Source organism: Euprymna scolopes, chromosome 42 (genome assembly GCF_053919585.1).
Source record: "Euprymna scolopes isolate OS-2025 chromosome 42, ASM5391958v1, whole genome shotgun sequence".
Lineage (NCBI taxonomy): Eukaryota > Metazoa > Mollusca > Cephalopoda > Sepiida > Sepiolidae > Euprymna > Euprymna scolopes.
The window spans coordinates 49,397,638-49,413,355 of NC_136523.1; the positions used below are offsets into that span (position 1 = coordinate 49,397,638).

General features: G+C 34.8%; 1 protein-coding gene across 2 annotated transcripts in view; it reads right to left on the reverse strand.

The window, feature by feature from the left end:
- LOC145267101 (E3 ubiquitin-protein transferase MAEA-like) overlaps window positions 1–15,718 on the reverse strand; it is a 981,197-nt gene that overhangs the window by 188,260 nt on the left and 777,219 nt on the right. For both annotated transcript variants that reach the window (XM_080123106.1, XM_080123105.1), the window contains exon 4: window positions 5,310–5,432. In XM_080123106.1, the coding sequence (XP_079979232.1) occupies window positions 5,310–5,432 (123 nt within the window). The remainder of the gene's footprint in view (window positions 1–5,309; window positions 5,433–15,718) is intronic.

Consider the following 15,718-nt stretch of genomic DNA (forward strand, 5'->3'; position numbering starts at 1 on the left):
ATCTGTTGAAAGCTCAAAGGGCAGGGAGCGTGGATGGAGCACTAGCACTACATGTTTCAGTTTCGATTCTGGCAGATGGCACCTAAGTCATTTTTTTTTTTTAAATCTTTTTAAATCAGTACTATATATTAGGTACAATATAATATTCAATAGAGAATTTGATTTGTAATAATAAATGCAAAAAATTAAAATATATTTAAGCGTATTTTACGATCGGGCAAGCCCCCTCCCCCGGTAGTTAAAAAAAACAAAAAAACTAGTTGTACTCTATTTTACTGATCGGCCATCCATGACAGCTGAACTCCGGTAAAATAGAAAGGAGATAAGTTAGTCCATTATTTAACCAATGGCGTGGTTTTGTTTCTTATGAAGGCGGCTTAAGCTAATTCTGTGATTGTTTACTCGTAATCACCTAGAAAAAATAGAATTTTATTTGTGGGAAGGGGTACTTAGTGAAAGGTTTATATTTATATTAATAATATTTTTTCTTCCATAATGAATAAACTTATGTTTTAAAGGAGATTCATTGATGGGACAAAAGTCTTCTACCACCACCTGAATCGTTTGAAGTATGACAAAATTAAAATTTTCAAAGAGAGAGAAAGAGGATGGGGGGTAGATGAAGAAAAAAAAGACAAAACGGAAGAGGAAGAGAGAAAAACATGAAAAGAGAAAGAACAATAAAGCGAGAGAGAGAGAGAGAAAAAGTGGAAGAAAGAACTAAAATCAAGCGTAATAGCAAAAAAAAAAAAAAAAAAAAGAAAGGCAGGGCTGATTTTTATGAAATTTCACACAAATGTTCTTCATGTATTTGACAGCGTTCTTAGATAGGTTTTGTACCGGAATGTCTTTGATAAGTATCAAAAATCGATAATTGAAAAAATCCGATGAAAGAATGAACAGGCGATTTTGACCAAAGTTAACACCTTATACATCCTAACACTTCAAATGCATTTGAGAAGTTTTATTACCAGACAAGAAGAAATACCCGGCATATAAAATCAATAGTAGGTTTTTCGATATAACAGGGGTGCGTTCAAAATGAATGCTTCTGTTTAGAGCACAACTGAACCGTGATACTTGGCTGACTGATGCATAGTTGTCTTCAGTCCTAGGAAATCCACGCTCCCAAGCTTTACCTTCTCTTTTTGAGCAGGGGCTAGTTTATTGCTAATCATGTGAGGCGCCCCTACCTGATAATACCGACGGAACTGCTCAGGCATTTTTTGTAGTGTAGAGTGCCCTCCCTTCACCTAGTCCGTTGACTTTTAAATACCCTAATGGTATCTAATCTTTTGCAGACTAGGCAAATGAAACAAAGTGGAGCAAATATTGTGACTAGTGTTGGAACGATTAATCTGAAGTAGGAATCAGAAAAAGCAGAATTTTTTTTTTTGGGGGGGGGGTATCAGAATCAGAAAAATTAGTGACTATTTTCCGATGCCAAAACTGTTTTTTGTTTGTTAGATTTTGTTTAAAACAGAATTTTCCATCACTGATACAAATGATCAATTGATTAATATTTATTGATTTTTTGCTACCAGTAAAACTAAGATCTGTAGATCACACTCCCGATATGTATTTTTACGTTTGGAAAAATATATGTACATGGGATTTTAATCAGAGAATTTAAAAAAAATAAAAATAAAAAAATACAATATTTATAGATTTTAAAAGAAATTGCTAATTGTGTCGGAATCAGAATTTTAAAACAGAATCGGTAAGCGTGTTGGAATCGGGAATTTAGAACGGAACAGTAATAGTATTAAGAATTTCGAAAAGAATCAATGATTGTGTTGGAACCGGAAATATAGAACAGAATCGATAATTGTGTTGGAATTAGAAATTTAGAACAGAATCAGTAATTGCATTCAAATTGGAAATTTAGAACAGAATCGATAAGAGTATTGGAATCTTAAATTTAGAACAGAATCGATAATAGTATTGGAAGCTTAAATTTAGAACAGAATCGATAATAGTATTGGAATCTTAAATTTAGAACAGAATCGATAATAGTATTGGAAGCTTAAATTTAGAACAGAATCGATAATAGTATTGGAATTTTAAATTAATAACAGAATCGATAATAGTATTGGAATCTTAAATTAATAACAGAATCGATAATAGTATTGGAAAATCTTAAATTTAGAACAGAATCTATAATTGTGCTGGAATCGTTCCATCACTAGTTGTGACCCAACGAGTCACCAGTATGCCTAGTAGTATAGATATATATGTAAACAATGAAAATGTCAAAGAGCGACTATAAGTAGATCACAAAATGAGACAAAAAAAAACTTATTTTAAACCGTCTTTCTTTTTTTCTTGTTATATTCAAATAGATTAGATTATTTATCGAGAAGCTGAACACGTTTCTGAACAGCGCAGCAGAGCGCCCATCGCTTGAGGGGCGTAGACTTTTCAATCAGCCAGTAAATCAATAAGTTTCTGTGGATGCAGACAATGTATAGATCAGAGGCTGAGTGGGTGGGGGAGACGGGTCTGACCGTGCGTTCGAGACGAAGAATCTATTACGATGTTCGGTTGCAAATATAGGTGATTTGCCCGTCGATATTGATTACTGGCAACGACTCTTAAACTAAATGGAGCAATATATCAGTCGCTATTTGGCATTTCTCAAGAACATCTTCAACCACATGCTATATTCATGACAGAGTTATCATCATCAACGATTTAATGTTTGCTTTACATTCTGGCATGTGTTAGACAGCTTTTTAGAAATCGACTTCTAAATAAACCTATCTCTGACCAGGTCTTTATTTATCCCGCTTTCTTTCAAATCTAAGCATATCACTTCCTCCCATATTGTTGCAATACTTTTGATATAAGTGAAGGGTGTGATGAAGGAAAATCCGACAGGCTGCAAAATCCCACCCCTTCACAGTTGAGATCCCTAGATGTAAAAGATCTTTCTACTCCAGTAGTTTCTTCCCCAGAACCGCGTGATTTGGAATTCCATTCCAGGTCCCTGCTTCCCCAACTGTACTGACATGCAGAAGTTCAAGTGCAACGTGAACAGACATCTTGCTGGCCAAATCCCTACATAGTGCCCTAGTAGTTGTTGCCCCTGATAGTAGTCTCCTACACCAAAGTGGCAATGTGCCTTGTTTGAGGTGAAAATATAATAATAAAACAAAAGACACTGGTAATAGAAACTGACCAATCAAATAGATCCACGTTCTGCTAGCAACCAATCAGAAACCGGAATTGTTCCATAAAAATATTGGATATTTTAGGATTCCCGCACATAACTTTTCATATCCATATGAGAAGGATTTTTGCTCTTTGCCTGCAACATTTTAAAGTCCATGACTTATACAGATCAGCTACCCACCAAAAACTGTTTTTCTTCTCAAGAACTCATACAGATCCATTACATTGATCATCCTCTATAAGCTAACCCTGTTACTTCAGCTGTTCTACATCTACAAACCCGAGAACTCTCATCTATTCTCTAGGTGTGACCATACCATTAAAGTCTCCTGTTCTGCTCACATCTCCTTATACTGTTCAGATAGAATTTTCCCCTGAGGTCATCAGATCTTAGCTTATTTTTAAAACTCACATCACACATCTGTTATATCTTTATCATCTCATTTCTCTCCATGCAACACCTATCCTCAATCCTCAATGGCCAAGTTTCACTTCTATAGATCATCACACTGCATACACCTGCCTGATAAACTCTTTCCCTGTGGAAATGCTCTACTGGTAGAAATTCTCTAAACACTCCATCCACCCACAACTCCTGCAATCGCATCTACCCCCCACCCCAAGCCCCCGTGTGCTACAATAGCATCACCAAGGTAACAGAACTTATAAACAACTTCAATAACTTTGCCATCCAAATTCTCATCCATGTCCAGAAAGGTAGCTCGTAGGAGATAAGAATGGACATTTCTAAAATACGTCCATTAAATCTGTTTTATTTAAAAGTGCAGTGTGACGGACCAACTTATGAAAGAGCTATTTCACACTTAAACGTGAATGACTGATCAATGTACGAGGTGCTTGAAAGAAGTTTCCAGACTTTTTTGTACAGTCATTTAAAATTGTCATAAACTCTTGAAAATTCGGCGCTTATGCACTTATTGGACTGTTTTTTGCATGGAGTTCATCACTTATCAAGGCCCAATGGCCACTCAGGGATAAGGGTTATTGCGTGTACAGTAATCAATGGGATAGTGTAGCAATAGTATTGGAGAATTGATAAGGTGTCATTACTTGGGGGGGGGTAATCAGGAACTTGTTCGTGTTGGACTTGAAGACATCCAGGTTGAAGTCGGGAGGGAAACAGGCAAGCGGAACAGAGTTCCACAGGCGTGCAGTTCTAAGAAAGAAGCTTTGTTCGTGGAATCTACATTTTGATTTAGGCACAGATAAGGAGTGGGGAAAATTATTGACGGTGGTTTCAGCTAGTCGGGTGTTTTTTTGAAAAAACTGTACTATTTTAAAATATATTTTCAAGTTAAATAAATATTTTACGATATCTTTTTTTTTATTTATTAAATTGTTAGACGGAAGTACAGAATAGTTACAAAACACCCTCCTCTCTCCATGTTAAGAATGGTTTTCTAAATAATAACGTTATTATTTCAGCACGGTTCATAAGTACCTAAAATTCAGTATGTTATTACTTGCATAGCATCTTCTGAGATGACTGACCAGTTTTTTATGATTTCAGGATCAAATGAACAGCTACAGCAGGAATTGGAATACATTCTACTAAAACATGATTGTCACAGCTGGTGAATTTCAAAAATGCATTCTGGACGTGAGGACATTTTAGAAGAACAATATGCTAGCAAATAATAAAAACTCTTTAGAAGTTTTTTACACTTTCGTCAAAAAAGTGAAAATGGAAAGAAGACATGCAGGGTCCCGTCCACAAGTGAAAAATTTACTTTCACCATGACTAATGTTTGTGCAAAATTTAAAAAACACATTCAAGGAGTGGTTATTGAGAAAAGTATGAACAAACAGACGAACGATTTGGGGGCGATTTTTTTTCCCTATAATGCCCCCTAGGAGGGCAACCAGAGTTATCTCAGAAAATCTGTTCTGGCAAAATATACTTTTACCATGACTAATGTTTGTACACTATTTAAAAAAATATCCAAGATATAGTTATTGAGAAAAGTGTGAACAAACAAACAGACGAACAGGAGTGAATTACTTAGGTCCAATCTCTCGTTGGGGGACAAAAGAATTTACCAGAAATCAAATTAGAATTTCAGAAAATTTTATGCAGACGACACTTCTTTCACAATGTCAAATATTTGACTTACCTTCAACTTTCTTAGTTTTGATTTATTATCATGGCACCAAGATAAGCAAAGACAGGTTTCTCGTCTCAGCAGAGATTCTTCCACTTCTTTAGAGTTGAGGAATAAGTCAATATTGGTCAAATCCTGAAAGTAGTCAAAGAAAAAAAAATTCTAATTTGCATTTTTAAAATTGAATTATTTTCAGTTTGTTTTATTTAAAAAATTTTTTTCGCTTCACTCTTTGAAGAAAACAAAAAAAAAACATCTGAAGTCGTTGCAACAGACCGTAAAGAGAAATCTTTCTAGACTGAGGTAGCATGCAAGAAATTCCCTAAAAAGTGCAAAATATCCGGAGAATAGCTGCTTTTCTTTGCATCCAGTCTGCCGAATAATCTGGTGGCGAGGTAGTCAGATACTTCTTTTTTAGGGCGATTACATTTTTGTATCCGTCTTTTTAAGTAGGATTACTGTGTATCTTTTGTTTTTGAAATTGTTATACATTAAAATACACTTACCAAATACGCCATGCCATATATTCGGATAAAGGTGGGGTGAGGGGGGTATCGACGTCGCCCACGATGGAATGTACATATAGTAATAAAAAAGTGCTCAATATTCTTAGTATAGCAAGTGTGTCCAAACCGAACTTCATTTCTTCTAATTGTTATTTGTGGCCCGGGGCAATGCCGGTATCCCTGCTAGTGAATAAATAAAATCCATATAGGGAAGCAGTGAAAAAAAAAAAAAGGTACAAAAATATCCAGACAACAACAAAAAAAAGAAGCAGATTTTAGAGAGAGATATAACTATAGACAAGCACAACTCCTCACATGTGTTACAAGAGCCAAAATCCAAGAGAACCAACTTACAAAAGCCAAGGAATTCAGTAATTTTCAAGAATACCCAACAAAGCAAAAAAGTACTTTTACTTTTTTGTGTACTAGCATTTCAGCCCGGCGTTGCCCGGGTGTTTGGAGGTGTATGTTGAACAAAAAAGAAAAAAAAAAAAAAAAAGCGGTCAATTTTTGTAACTTTGACCCCTATTATGACCCCTTAACATTTATCGTTTGGGGCTCAAATCGAGTTATTAAGTTAGATCCATGTCCAAGCAACCTATATCTAAAATTTCAAGTGTTTAGACCCAAAATTGTCGGAGGAGTTTGGTAGAGTTCTCAAAGGTCAAATCGATGAACTTTGACCCCTTAACAGCCAAATATCTGGCCGAAAACGGATTTACAAAGATTTCCCCAAATCTCAGTTCCCTGTATATCAAATTTAGAGTCTGTAGACTTAAAATTGACAAATCTTACATCATGGCGATGGGGGAAAAAAAGTAAAATGGATAGCGTCCATCTCTGAAATATTAACTTTAAACAAATAAATATTTATTTTCATAATATTACGTAGTAATTTGGCTTGTAAATGTATTTTATACGCATTTTATTTTAAAATTCAACCGACGCTTCTATCACGGAAAATACATACTTTCATATCACGTGCGCCAAGCGTTTTCTTCCGGCATTTCAAAATAACACCGCAGACAGACTAACACGTGAACTCTTTACTAACTGTTATTTCTTCAGTTTTACACCATAGACGTGAAAAACGCTTGGTACACGTGATATGAAAGTCAGGGTTGTGATAGAAGCGTTGTTTAAATTTAAAATAAAATAAAGTACGTATTTTCTGTTTTTTATCATGGCGAGGAAGAAAAAAAAAGAAACAATGGATAAAATTCTGAGGATGGCGTCTATCATCGAAATATCAATTTTAAACAAATATTTGTTTGCTTGCATTATACCGCGTTGTAATTTGGCTTATAAACGTATTTTATACGTATTATATTTTTAAATTCAAACAACGCTTCTATCGCAGCGAACACAACTTTCGTGCCAATAGTGTAGAAGCGCCAAGTTTTTTTTTTATCATTTATTTTCTGTAAATATAAAAATCACAAATATTGCTAAAAAAAAATTAGGCACAAGGCCAACTCAAAATATAGAGACGTGGGGGGTGGGGTGTAGTCATTCCTGTCACTGTACCTTTTTACTTGTCTAAGGAGTATCACACCAATCACTCCAGAAACTGCCCTAATTACTGTTCCCAAATCAAATCGATTTTTAGTTTTATTATTATCCATAATATAAATCTCACCTGTCTGCTTAAGTGTATGTATGTATGTTTGTACATGTGTGTATCTTTGCCTAAAACTTTCGACAGGCGACGGATTTTCACAAGATCGGTATCATTTTAAGCTCGACCCTTCGGATGACAAATATCGAAAAATTGGCTAAAAACATTAATTCCTTCACCCTCAACTGGGTACTTTTTCTACAGGGAGGGGGTCGCTTTTTTCGCCGATATTTTCCAAAGTCATCTCCTCTTTTCGATTGTCTAGCCTTAATTTAAACATTCGTCACTTCTGATTTGGCGATGCGCACAACAGCAAAGGCGTCACTTTTTTTTTCCACATTCTTTTCTTCCTTCGTTGTACGGGTTCAAGCCTGCCTACTACCACTTATTTATTTTATTCATTTTATTTTTTTTTTGCACAACACACACTTCCAAACACCCGGGCAACGCCGGGCACCCAGGCTGATATATAATACAGGTATTAGACAATTTAATTACTGAGAAAATGAACTCTTCCAAGATGAACTCTGCAAAACGCGTACTTGAAACACCAAGTAGCATTGGGAAGTGATAAGGTTTCAGGGTTAAACCATAAATTAAACGATGAATGGAGGCAATTTCCATCACCAGGGGGGATTAAATTAGAGCCAATAAAGACACGGCTTCATCCATTAACTTTAAAGTCAGAAGATCTATATTAGACTCTCGTTGGAACAACTTATAAATAATACCTATAATAGAAGGCATGTCTGAGAAACTCTTTTCGATGCCAGCATGTGGTCTTTGAAATCATTGTGAAGTCTTAAAAGCAAATACTCATGCCAAAACCAAATTCCCATGCCAAACATGTTCGTTCTTGAAAGATTCTTGAATGAACGATATAGTAATAAAAGACGTCAATTGTTATACTAAATCTGAGTTAATCAAAGAACTCTTACTGAACAACTTCATCCGATGCGGCTCAGGTCTATGTTTGAAGTTCTAGTCTTTTTAAAAATTAAAGATTCAATCGTTATCACCTGTCACACCCATAAAGATAAAATTCAAAAGAAAATAAAAAATACTAAACACTTTTATCTTAACTCCATAAAGATGTGAATATTACTGAAGCATATATTTTTTCCTGGCTCTTAATATATATATATATATATATATATATATATATATATATATATATATATATATATATATATATACAGATGTTATTTGTTTTTGTGATACGTTTTGAATGAATTCAATTATTTACGAAAGTGCATTTTTACCTAAATGCGAGTTGGGAATAAATTTCCCTTTAACCAACTTGGTACTCCCACATGGGGAGCGACATGTGTCAGTGGATAATATATATATATATATATATATATATATATATATATATATATATGGCATATTTCATGAAATAAAATAGACGTTTTTTTGTCTATTAATTCTATTTTCGATCCTCTCCAACTTTCGAATAACAGTCTTCACTTCTGGCGGGAACTGGCTGATGTAATCACCCTATTTATCATCCGTTATGGCTCAGATCTTTGTTTTAAGTTACAGTCTTTTTAAAGATTAAAGATTCAATCTTTATCACAAGTCACACCCACAAAGATAAAATTCAGAAGAAAAAAAATATATACTAAACATTTTTATCTTAATTTCATAAAGATGAAGATTAGCGTAAACAATACCGAACCATATATTTTTTCCTGCCTCTTATATATATATATATATATATATATATATATATATATATTATTTATGTAAATGCAATCATATCTTGCTACGATGTGCAGACCGTTTCAATCATATTTGATTTCATCAGGCAAGAAAAATTAAAATACAAAAATTACAAAGCTTCCAGACCTTTTTAATTTTTGAGAAGAGAAATATTGCCATAACTGGCAATAAGGAAAAATTAAAGTTCTTATCTGTGTGTGTGTGTATATATATATATATATATATATATATATATATATATATACACACACTAGCAGTTCAGCCCGGCTGTGCTGGAGCCCTATGTACTGTTCATAACTTTTTGTGCATATATATATATATATATATATATATATATTAAAAAGTTTGGCTCGTCCAGGTAACCTACATCCAAAATTTCAAGTGTTTAGACCCAAAATTGGCGGACGAGTTTGGTAGAGTTTTCAAATAGTTAAACTTTGACCCCTTGACATCTAAATTTCTGGCCGAAAACCAATTAAAAAGATTTTCCCAAATCTCAAGACCCCTTATGCCAAATCTCGAGTCTGTAAACTGAAAATTGACAGACTTATTTGGTAGGGAAATGTACACACAAACAATTTCCCTTATATATGAGAAAATGGAACACCAAACTTTTAAGACAATTTCCCTTATATATGAGAAAATGGAACACCAAACTTTTAAGACAATTTCACTTATATATGAGAAAATGGAACACCAAACTTTTAAGACAATTTCACTTATATATGAGAAAATGGAACACCAAACTTTTTAGACAATTTCACTTATATATGAGAAAATGGAACACCAAACCTTTAAGACAATTTCACTTATATATGAGAAAATGGAACACCAAACCTTTAAGACAATTTCACTTATATATAAGAAAATGGAACACCACACTTTTTAGACAATTTCACTTATATATGAGAAAATGGAACACCACACTTTTTAGACAATTTCACTTATATATGAGAAAATGGAACACCAAACCTTTAAGACAATTTCACTTATATATGAGAAAATGGAACACCAAACTTTTAAGACAATTTCACTTATATATGAGAAAATGGAACACCAAACTTTTAAGACAATTTCACTTATATATGAGAAAATGGAACACCAAACTTTTAAGCAAAAGTTGTGAAAATACAAGATATTAATCGCTGCTAAACCCCACAACAACAGGAGAACTTTTTTGCTTAAATGTATACAAAAAAAAAAAAAAAAATTATACCCAAAAGTACATTTAAATATTTGAAATATTCACACCATATTTTCCCGGATTATATTAAAAAAATACTTATTTTTTTCAGCGGATCTTTTAAAACAACAAAGCTCTTATTTATTCCATGAAGCCCGAGCATTAGCTATCGACCTACACCAGAATCACACAATGATACACTAATCTTACCTATTTACAATGCCTCCCCACGGGACAGAGTTAGACATCAGGGTCGTTTTTTTTAACATGGAGAAAAGGTACAAAAATAAAAATTGTCTCAGTCGTGAAGGATTTCTCCTCCACTGAAAGAGAACGAGAAATGGAAGTGCCGCATCTGAAGAACAGATACTACACTTTGATCTTGGCCAAGTAATCTTTCATAAATATAAACAAATCAGTTCAAAGATTCAATACCCGCCATAGTTTCAAACTTGATAATAAACTTACAAAATTTATTTCAAAACAGCAAATGGAAAACCATAGGACGCCCGGATCTAATACAAAATCTTACCACTAAAGAACTCCCAAACATCGAAATTGAAACCTCAGTTTTGGACTAAAATTCACAACTGGCAAACATTCAAATATTACCACCAACACAATTTTGAAGAATTAAAAACATGAAGATACAGATGTTAAAAAAGGTTTCGTACAGGATGTTATTTCAGTCACAGTTGCTCAGCCCATGAAACTATACTACCAAAGAGATACATAGATGCCTTGAAACACCTAGCAAATAACAAGAACGTGATTATATCACCAGCTGATAAAGGTGGTTGTATTGTATTAATGGAAACAGATGAATATCTGGAGAAAGTTTACACATTGTTGGCAGACAAAGACACATACACCAACACTGATTTAAAGACAGTAAATAGAAGTATTGAAACTTTCAACAAATCTTTAAAAAAAAGTCTTATTAAAAAATTGACAAAGCTTATACTTCATACATTGAATACCACCCCAATATTCCGTCATGATATGGCCTCCCAAAAATCACAAACTGGATATTCCTATGCGCCACATAATTTCTGGCATCGGTGCAACACACAAAATTGCACGTGTCATATCCAACATCTTGACTCCACTACTGGGCACTATCAGCACCTCCCACATAAAGATCTCCGAAGATTTGCACAAAAAAAAAACACACACATCAATGTACATAACAAAACTATACACAGCTTATACTAATTTCCCCCATTAAAAAATATGCTTAAATTTACTCTATAAACATTTAAAAAAATCTAACACTAAAAAAATCTTACCACTAAAGAACTCTCAAACATCGAAATTGAAACCCTCAGTTTTGAAGTAAAATTCACAAATGGCACACATTCAAATATTACCACCAACATAATTTTGAAGAATTACAAACATGAAGATACAGATTTTAAAAAAGGTTTCATACAGTTATTTCAGTCGCCCGATGATACTATACTACCAAAGAGATATATAGATGCCTTGAAACACCTAGCGAATAACAAGGACATAATTCTATCACCAACTGTTAAAGGTGGTTGTATAGTAATAATGGAAAAAGATGAATATCTGGAGAAAGTTTTCACACTGTTGGCAGACAAAGACGCCAACACTGATTTAAATACAGTAAATAGAAGTATTATGGCGTTCAACAAATCTTTTAAAAAGTTTATAAAAAACCACAAAACTTGGACTTCATACATTAAATACCACCACAATACACCGTCATTATATGGCTTCCCCAAAACTCACAAACTGGATATCTCTATGCGCCCCATAGTATCTGGCATCGGTAGTGCAACACACAAAATTGCACAGGCCATATCCAACCTCTTGACTCCACTACTGGGCACTATCAGCTGCTCCTACATAAAGAACTCAGGAGATTTACTCAACAAGATAAGAAACATTAATATACATAACTATTATACACAGCTTAGATATAACATTATTATATACTAATATCCTTATTAAAAAATTCTTAAATTTACTCCATAAACACCTAAAAAAAAAAAAATCAATAATTAACTTACCTTTTCCTCCCAACACTTTTATAAAAAATTATTAGACTTATAACTGTTAAGTTTTGAGACATTGTGTTGAACAAAGATGGTGACGTAGTTCAGATCAGTAACCAAGATGGCGGCCAAGAATTAAATGCGGTCCGTGACGTAGTAAACGGTGAACTGATTGAATGCAAAATTCGACAATTTTTATAATAATTTTGGGTCGTTTTGATTGGTTGTTTAGCACAGCCATTGGTTATAAAAATGATTGGCGAATCCATTCCTCTCATACCTCCATTAGAAGTCCATTTTGATGGGATGTCTCCTCGCGGCTTCGGCTGCAGGGAGACAGGGTAGTGCACGTCAAGGATTCGTCACTTGACACTCAGCCCAACAGGTGAGGGGCCGGGAACCGGCCCAGCACCTGTTGGACTGAGGTACACCGCCTGGGTAATACCTAGGAGGTCCACCCTCCCAGGCCATGCCACCGGGGTTTCCGGTGGGGCAAGTTTATTGCTTGCTGCCTGAGGCGCCCCGACCGGGGAATGCCGACGGGGTTACTCAGGCAATTTTTAAAATTGCAGGAGTGCCCCTCCTTTAGGGGAGCCTGCGGGTATCCCACTTTCCAGGCCTTGTGCCAAATAATGCTGATGTTGGCAGCATTTAAATAAATACCCCCATTAGAAGTCAAAAACATTTGACATGGAGGTCACCACTTATCAAGGCCCAGAAGCCACTCGGGGATAAGGGTTATTGCGTGTACAGTGATCAATGGGATAGTGTCATAGTAATCGTTAGCATTGGAGATTTGATAAAGTGTCTTACTTAAGGGGGCGGTTCATCAGGTATTTGTTTATGTTGGACTTGAAGACATCCAAGTTGAAGTCAGGTGGGAAACAGGCAATCGCAAGAAAGTTCCACAGGCGTGCAGTTCTTAGAAAGAAGCTTTGTTCATGGAATCTACGTTTTGATTTAGGCACAGATAAAGAGTGGGAAAAATCCTATGGATAACCCTCTTAGTGGAGCCTGCCTATTCTTAGAATCTGCCCCTTTCAAATTTAGATTACCTCCAAACACAGAATATTTTAGATACATTGACGACATTTTAATTTTTCTTCCTGAAAACACGCACATATATAACCTAGTAATTACATGTCAACACTTGGGACCCACACGCTGTACGCAGACAATCACAAGGAAATAAAGGCAAGGAAAGAATAGAACTCGCTAATTTTTACTGTTGCAACAACAGACATTTATTTACAGGTACTTTCCAGAATAACGTCTTGTCTCTTGTTCTAAAGTCTTCTTGTACTTAAATGTGCTTAACAAGAGTCTGCAGTATTGAACATGTGGTACCCTGTCTTTGTTTATCCATGTTTAGGACACGTTTTTCCCCGTTGCTCTCTTGGGCCATGTGTGTAACATGTCTATCTCCGTCCTTCTCGGGGTCATGGTTTTCTTTTTTTATATTTTTTTTCTTTCTTTCTTCCCTGCTATGACATCATTTCGTGCACGGTTCAGTCATTTGCATATGCTTGCTTGCTGCTGCTATATGCGTGTTTGCACTGTTTATATATATTTATTTATTTATATATATATATTTATTTATTTATTCCTTTTGTCCGAGGTTGTCCGGTCATAAAATATGCATAAATATTATATTTTAATTAATACAGAAACCAAGACGTGTGCGTGCGTGTATTATGTCTTTTCCTAAACTGCTCACTTTATTTATGTAAGTAAAAAAAAAAAAGAAAAAATGCTCGAGCTGAGATCGAAACCAAAACTGAAAGACAGTCAAGTATGTTAACCAGCCTGACACTTTTTTAAAAGGTGTTTTCAAACTACTTAACATAAGTAATCTGTAATGTGAACTAGTCACGCATGCGAATTCGTGAAACAGTTGGCAAACAGATGAAAATCCAATGGATCCCACGTATCAATATTTCAATTTTGACAACTTAGCAGCCCTCCCTTTTTTTTCGGATGAAAATGCATTAAAAAGTTTTCCACATGTCTGAATATCCTATATACAGAATTTCAAGTCTGTAGATCAAAAATTCGTTGAGTATATAGGTTGAGAAGTGTCCTTACACACAGATACACACATTCCATTTTCACTTTTAGATTACGTTTACAACATTTTATACTGCTTTAAAATCGTTCCAATGACCCATACACTGTCGATGTTCCAATGTCTCAAGTGATTCCTACTTCACAATCTACAGATTTTGTCCACGCTACCCCCACTCCTTACCTCCCTTTCCTTTTATAGATTTCTTTCCAGTCACGTTATCAGGTTTGAAACAATTTTTTCTTTGCAAGAAAAAAAACAAAGAAAAAACTAAAAGAATCCAAAAATTTTCTGGTTTTATTCCAGATAAAGTGGAAAGAGGGGGAGGAAGAATAGGGGGAGGGAAGAAAATCGATGCCGTCAACATCGATCGGTGTTGGACAGCTCGAGTTGCTTTGTACAAACACTAAGGAAAGCGGCATGATTTCAATTTCTCAATGTTTGGCAATAACTGTTTAGAAGAATAATTTTACTTCATAGTGTTACCTATTACTTAGCAGTAGTGTCATTTTGAAGTTAAGTGAAAATATTGTTGACAATATGCATTCCTCCCCTCTCCCCTCCCCCCTGATTTTTTACAGACATACACCCTCATCTGGACAGGTGCTGCTCAGAGAACCATTTCTTGTCTTGACAGGGTTCAAAACCAGCTTTAAAATCTAATAGTTAATATCCGGAGCGTCCTTAATAAAAAAAAATAAAAAATAAATTCAATTTTAAGTGAAGCAAATAGAAACTACGTAAATGCCAGGTATTAAGTAGTAACATATCCAAAAATTACGAAAAACGATAAGGTACAAAACATAATCATTAATGAAAAAAGAAATTGGTGAAAGGAAATGAAATCGCTGTAATATGCTTACTAAAAAAGAGAAGTCGACAGGGGAGATAATTAAGTTATATTGCTTACGTCACGTGACGAACATAATTCAAAATGTCGGACGAAATTTATTCTCCATACAAACTTTATGGAGAACAGTTTTTGTTCTTTAACAATTATTTTTCTATCTTATCTCGGTTCCTGTAATTTTTGGATATGTTACTGTTTGCGATATAACGGTTACGTAGGTACTGTTTGTTTTATTTGAAATTCAACATATTTTCGTTTGTATAATATAGAAGCGCCCAATATCTTTTTCTCCTCCTTACAACCTTTCTCACATAAGAGACATTGTGAATCTATCTCTGCTCTATTTTCATGGCAAGGTCTCTATTGAGCTTCAACCAATGCCCCTTCTGCAAAACATACACAACACACACACTTCTAGCTACCTGTGGAACTCTGTTCCGTCTGCCTGCTTCC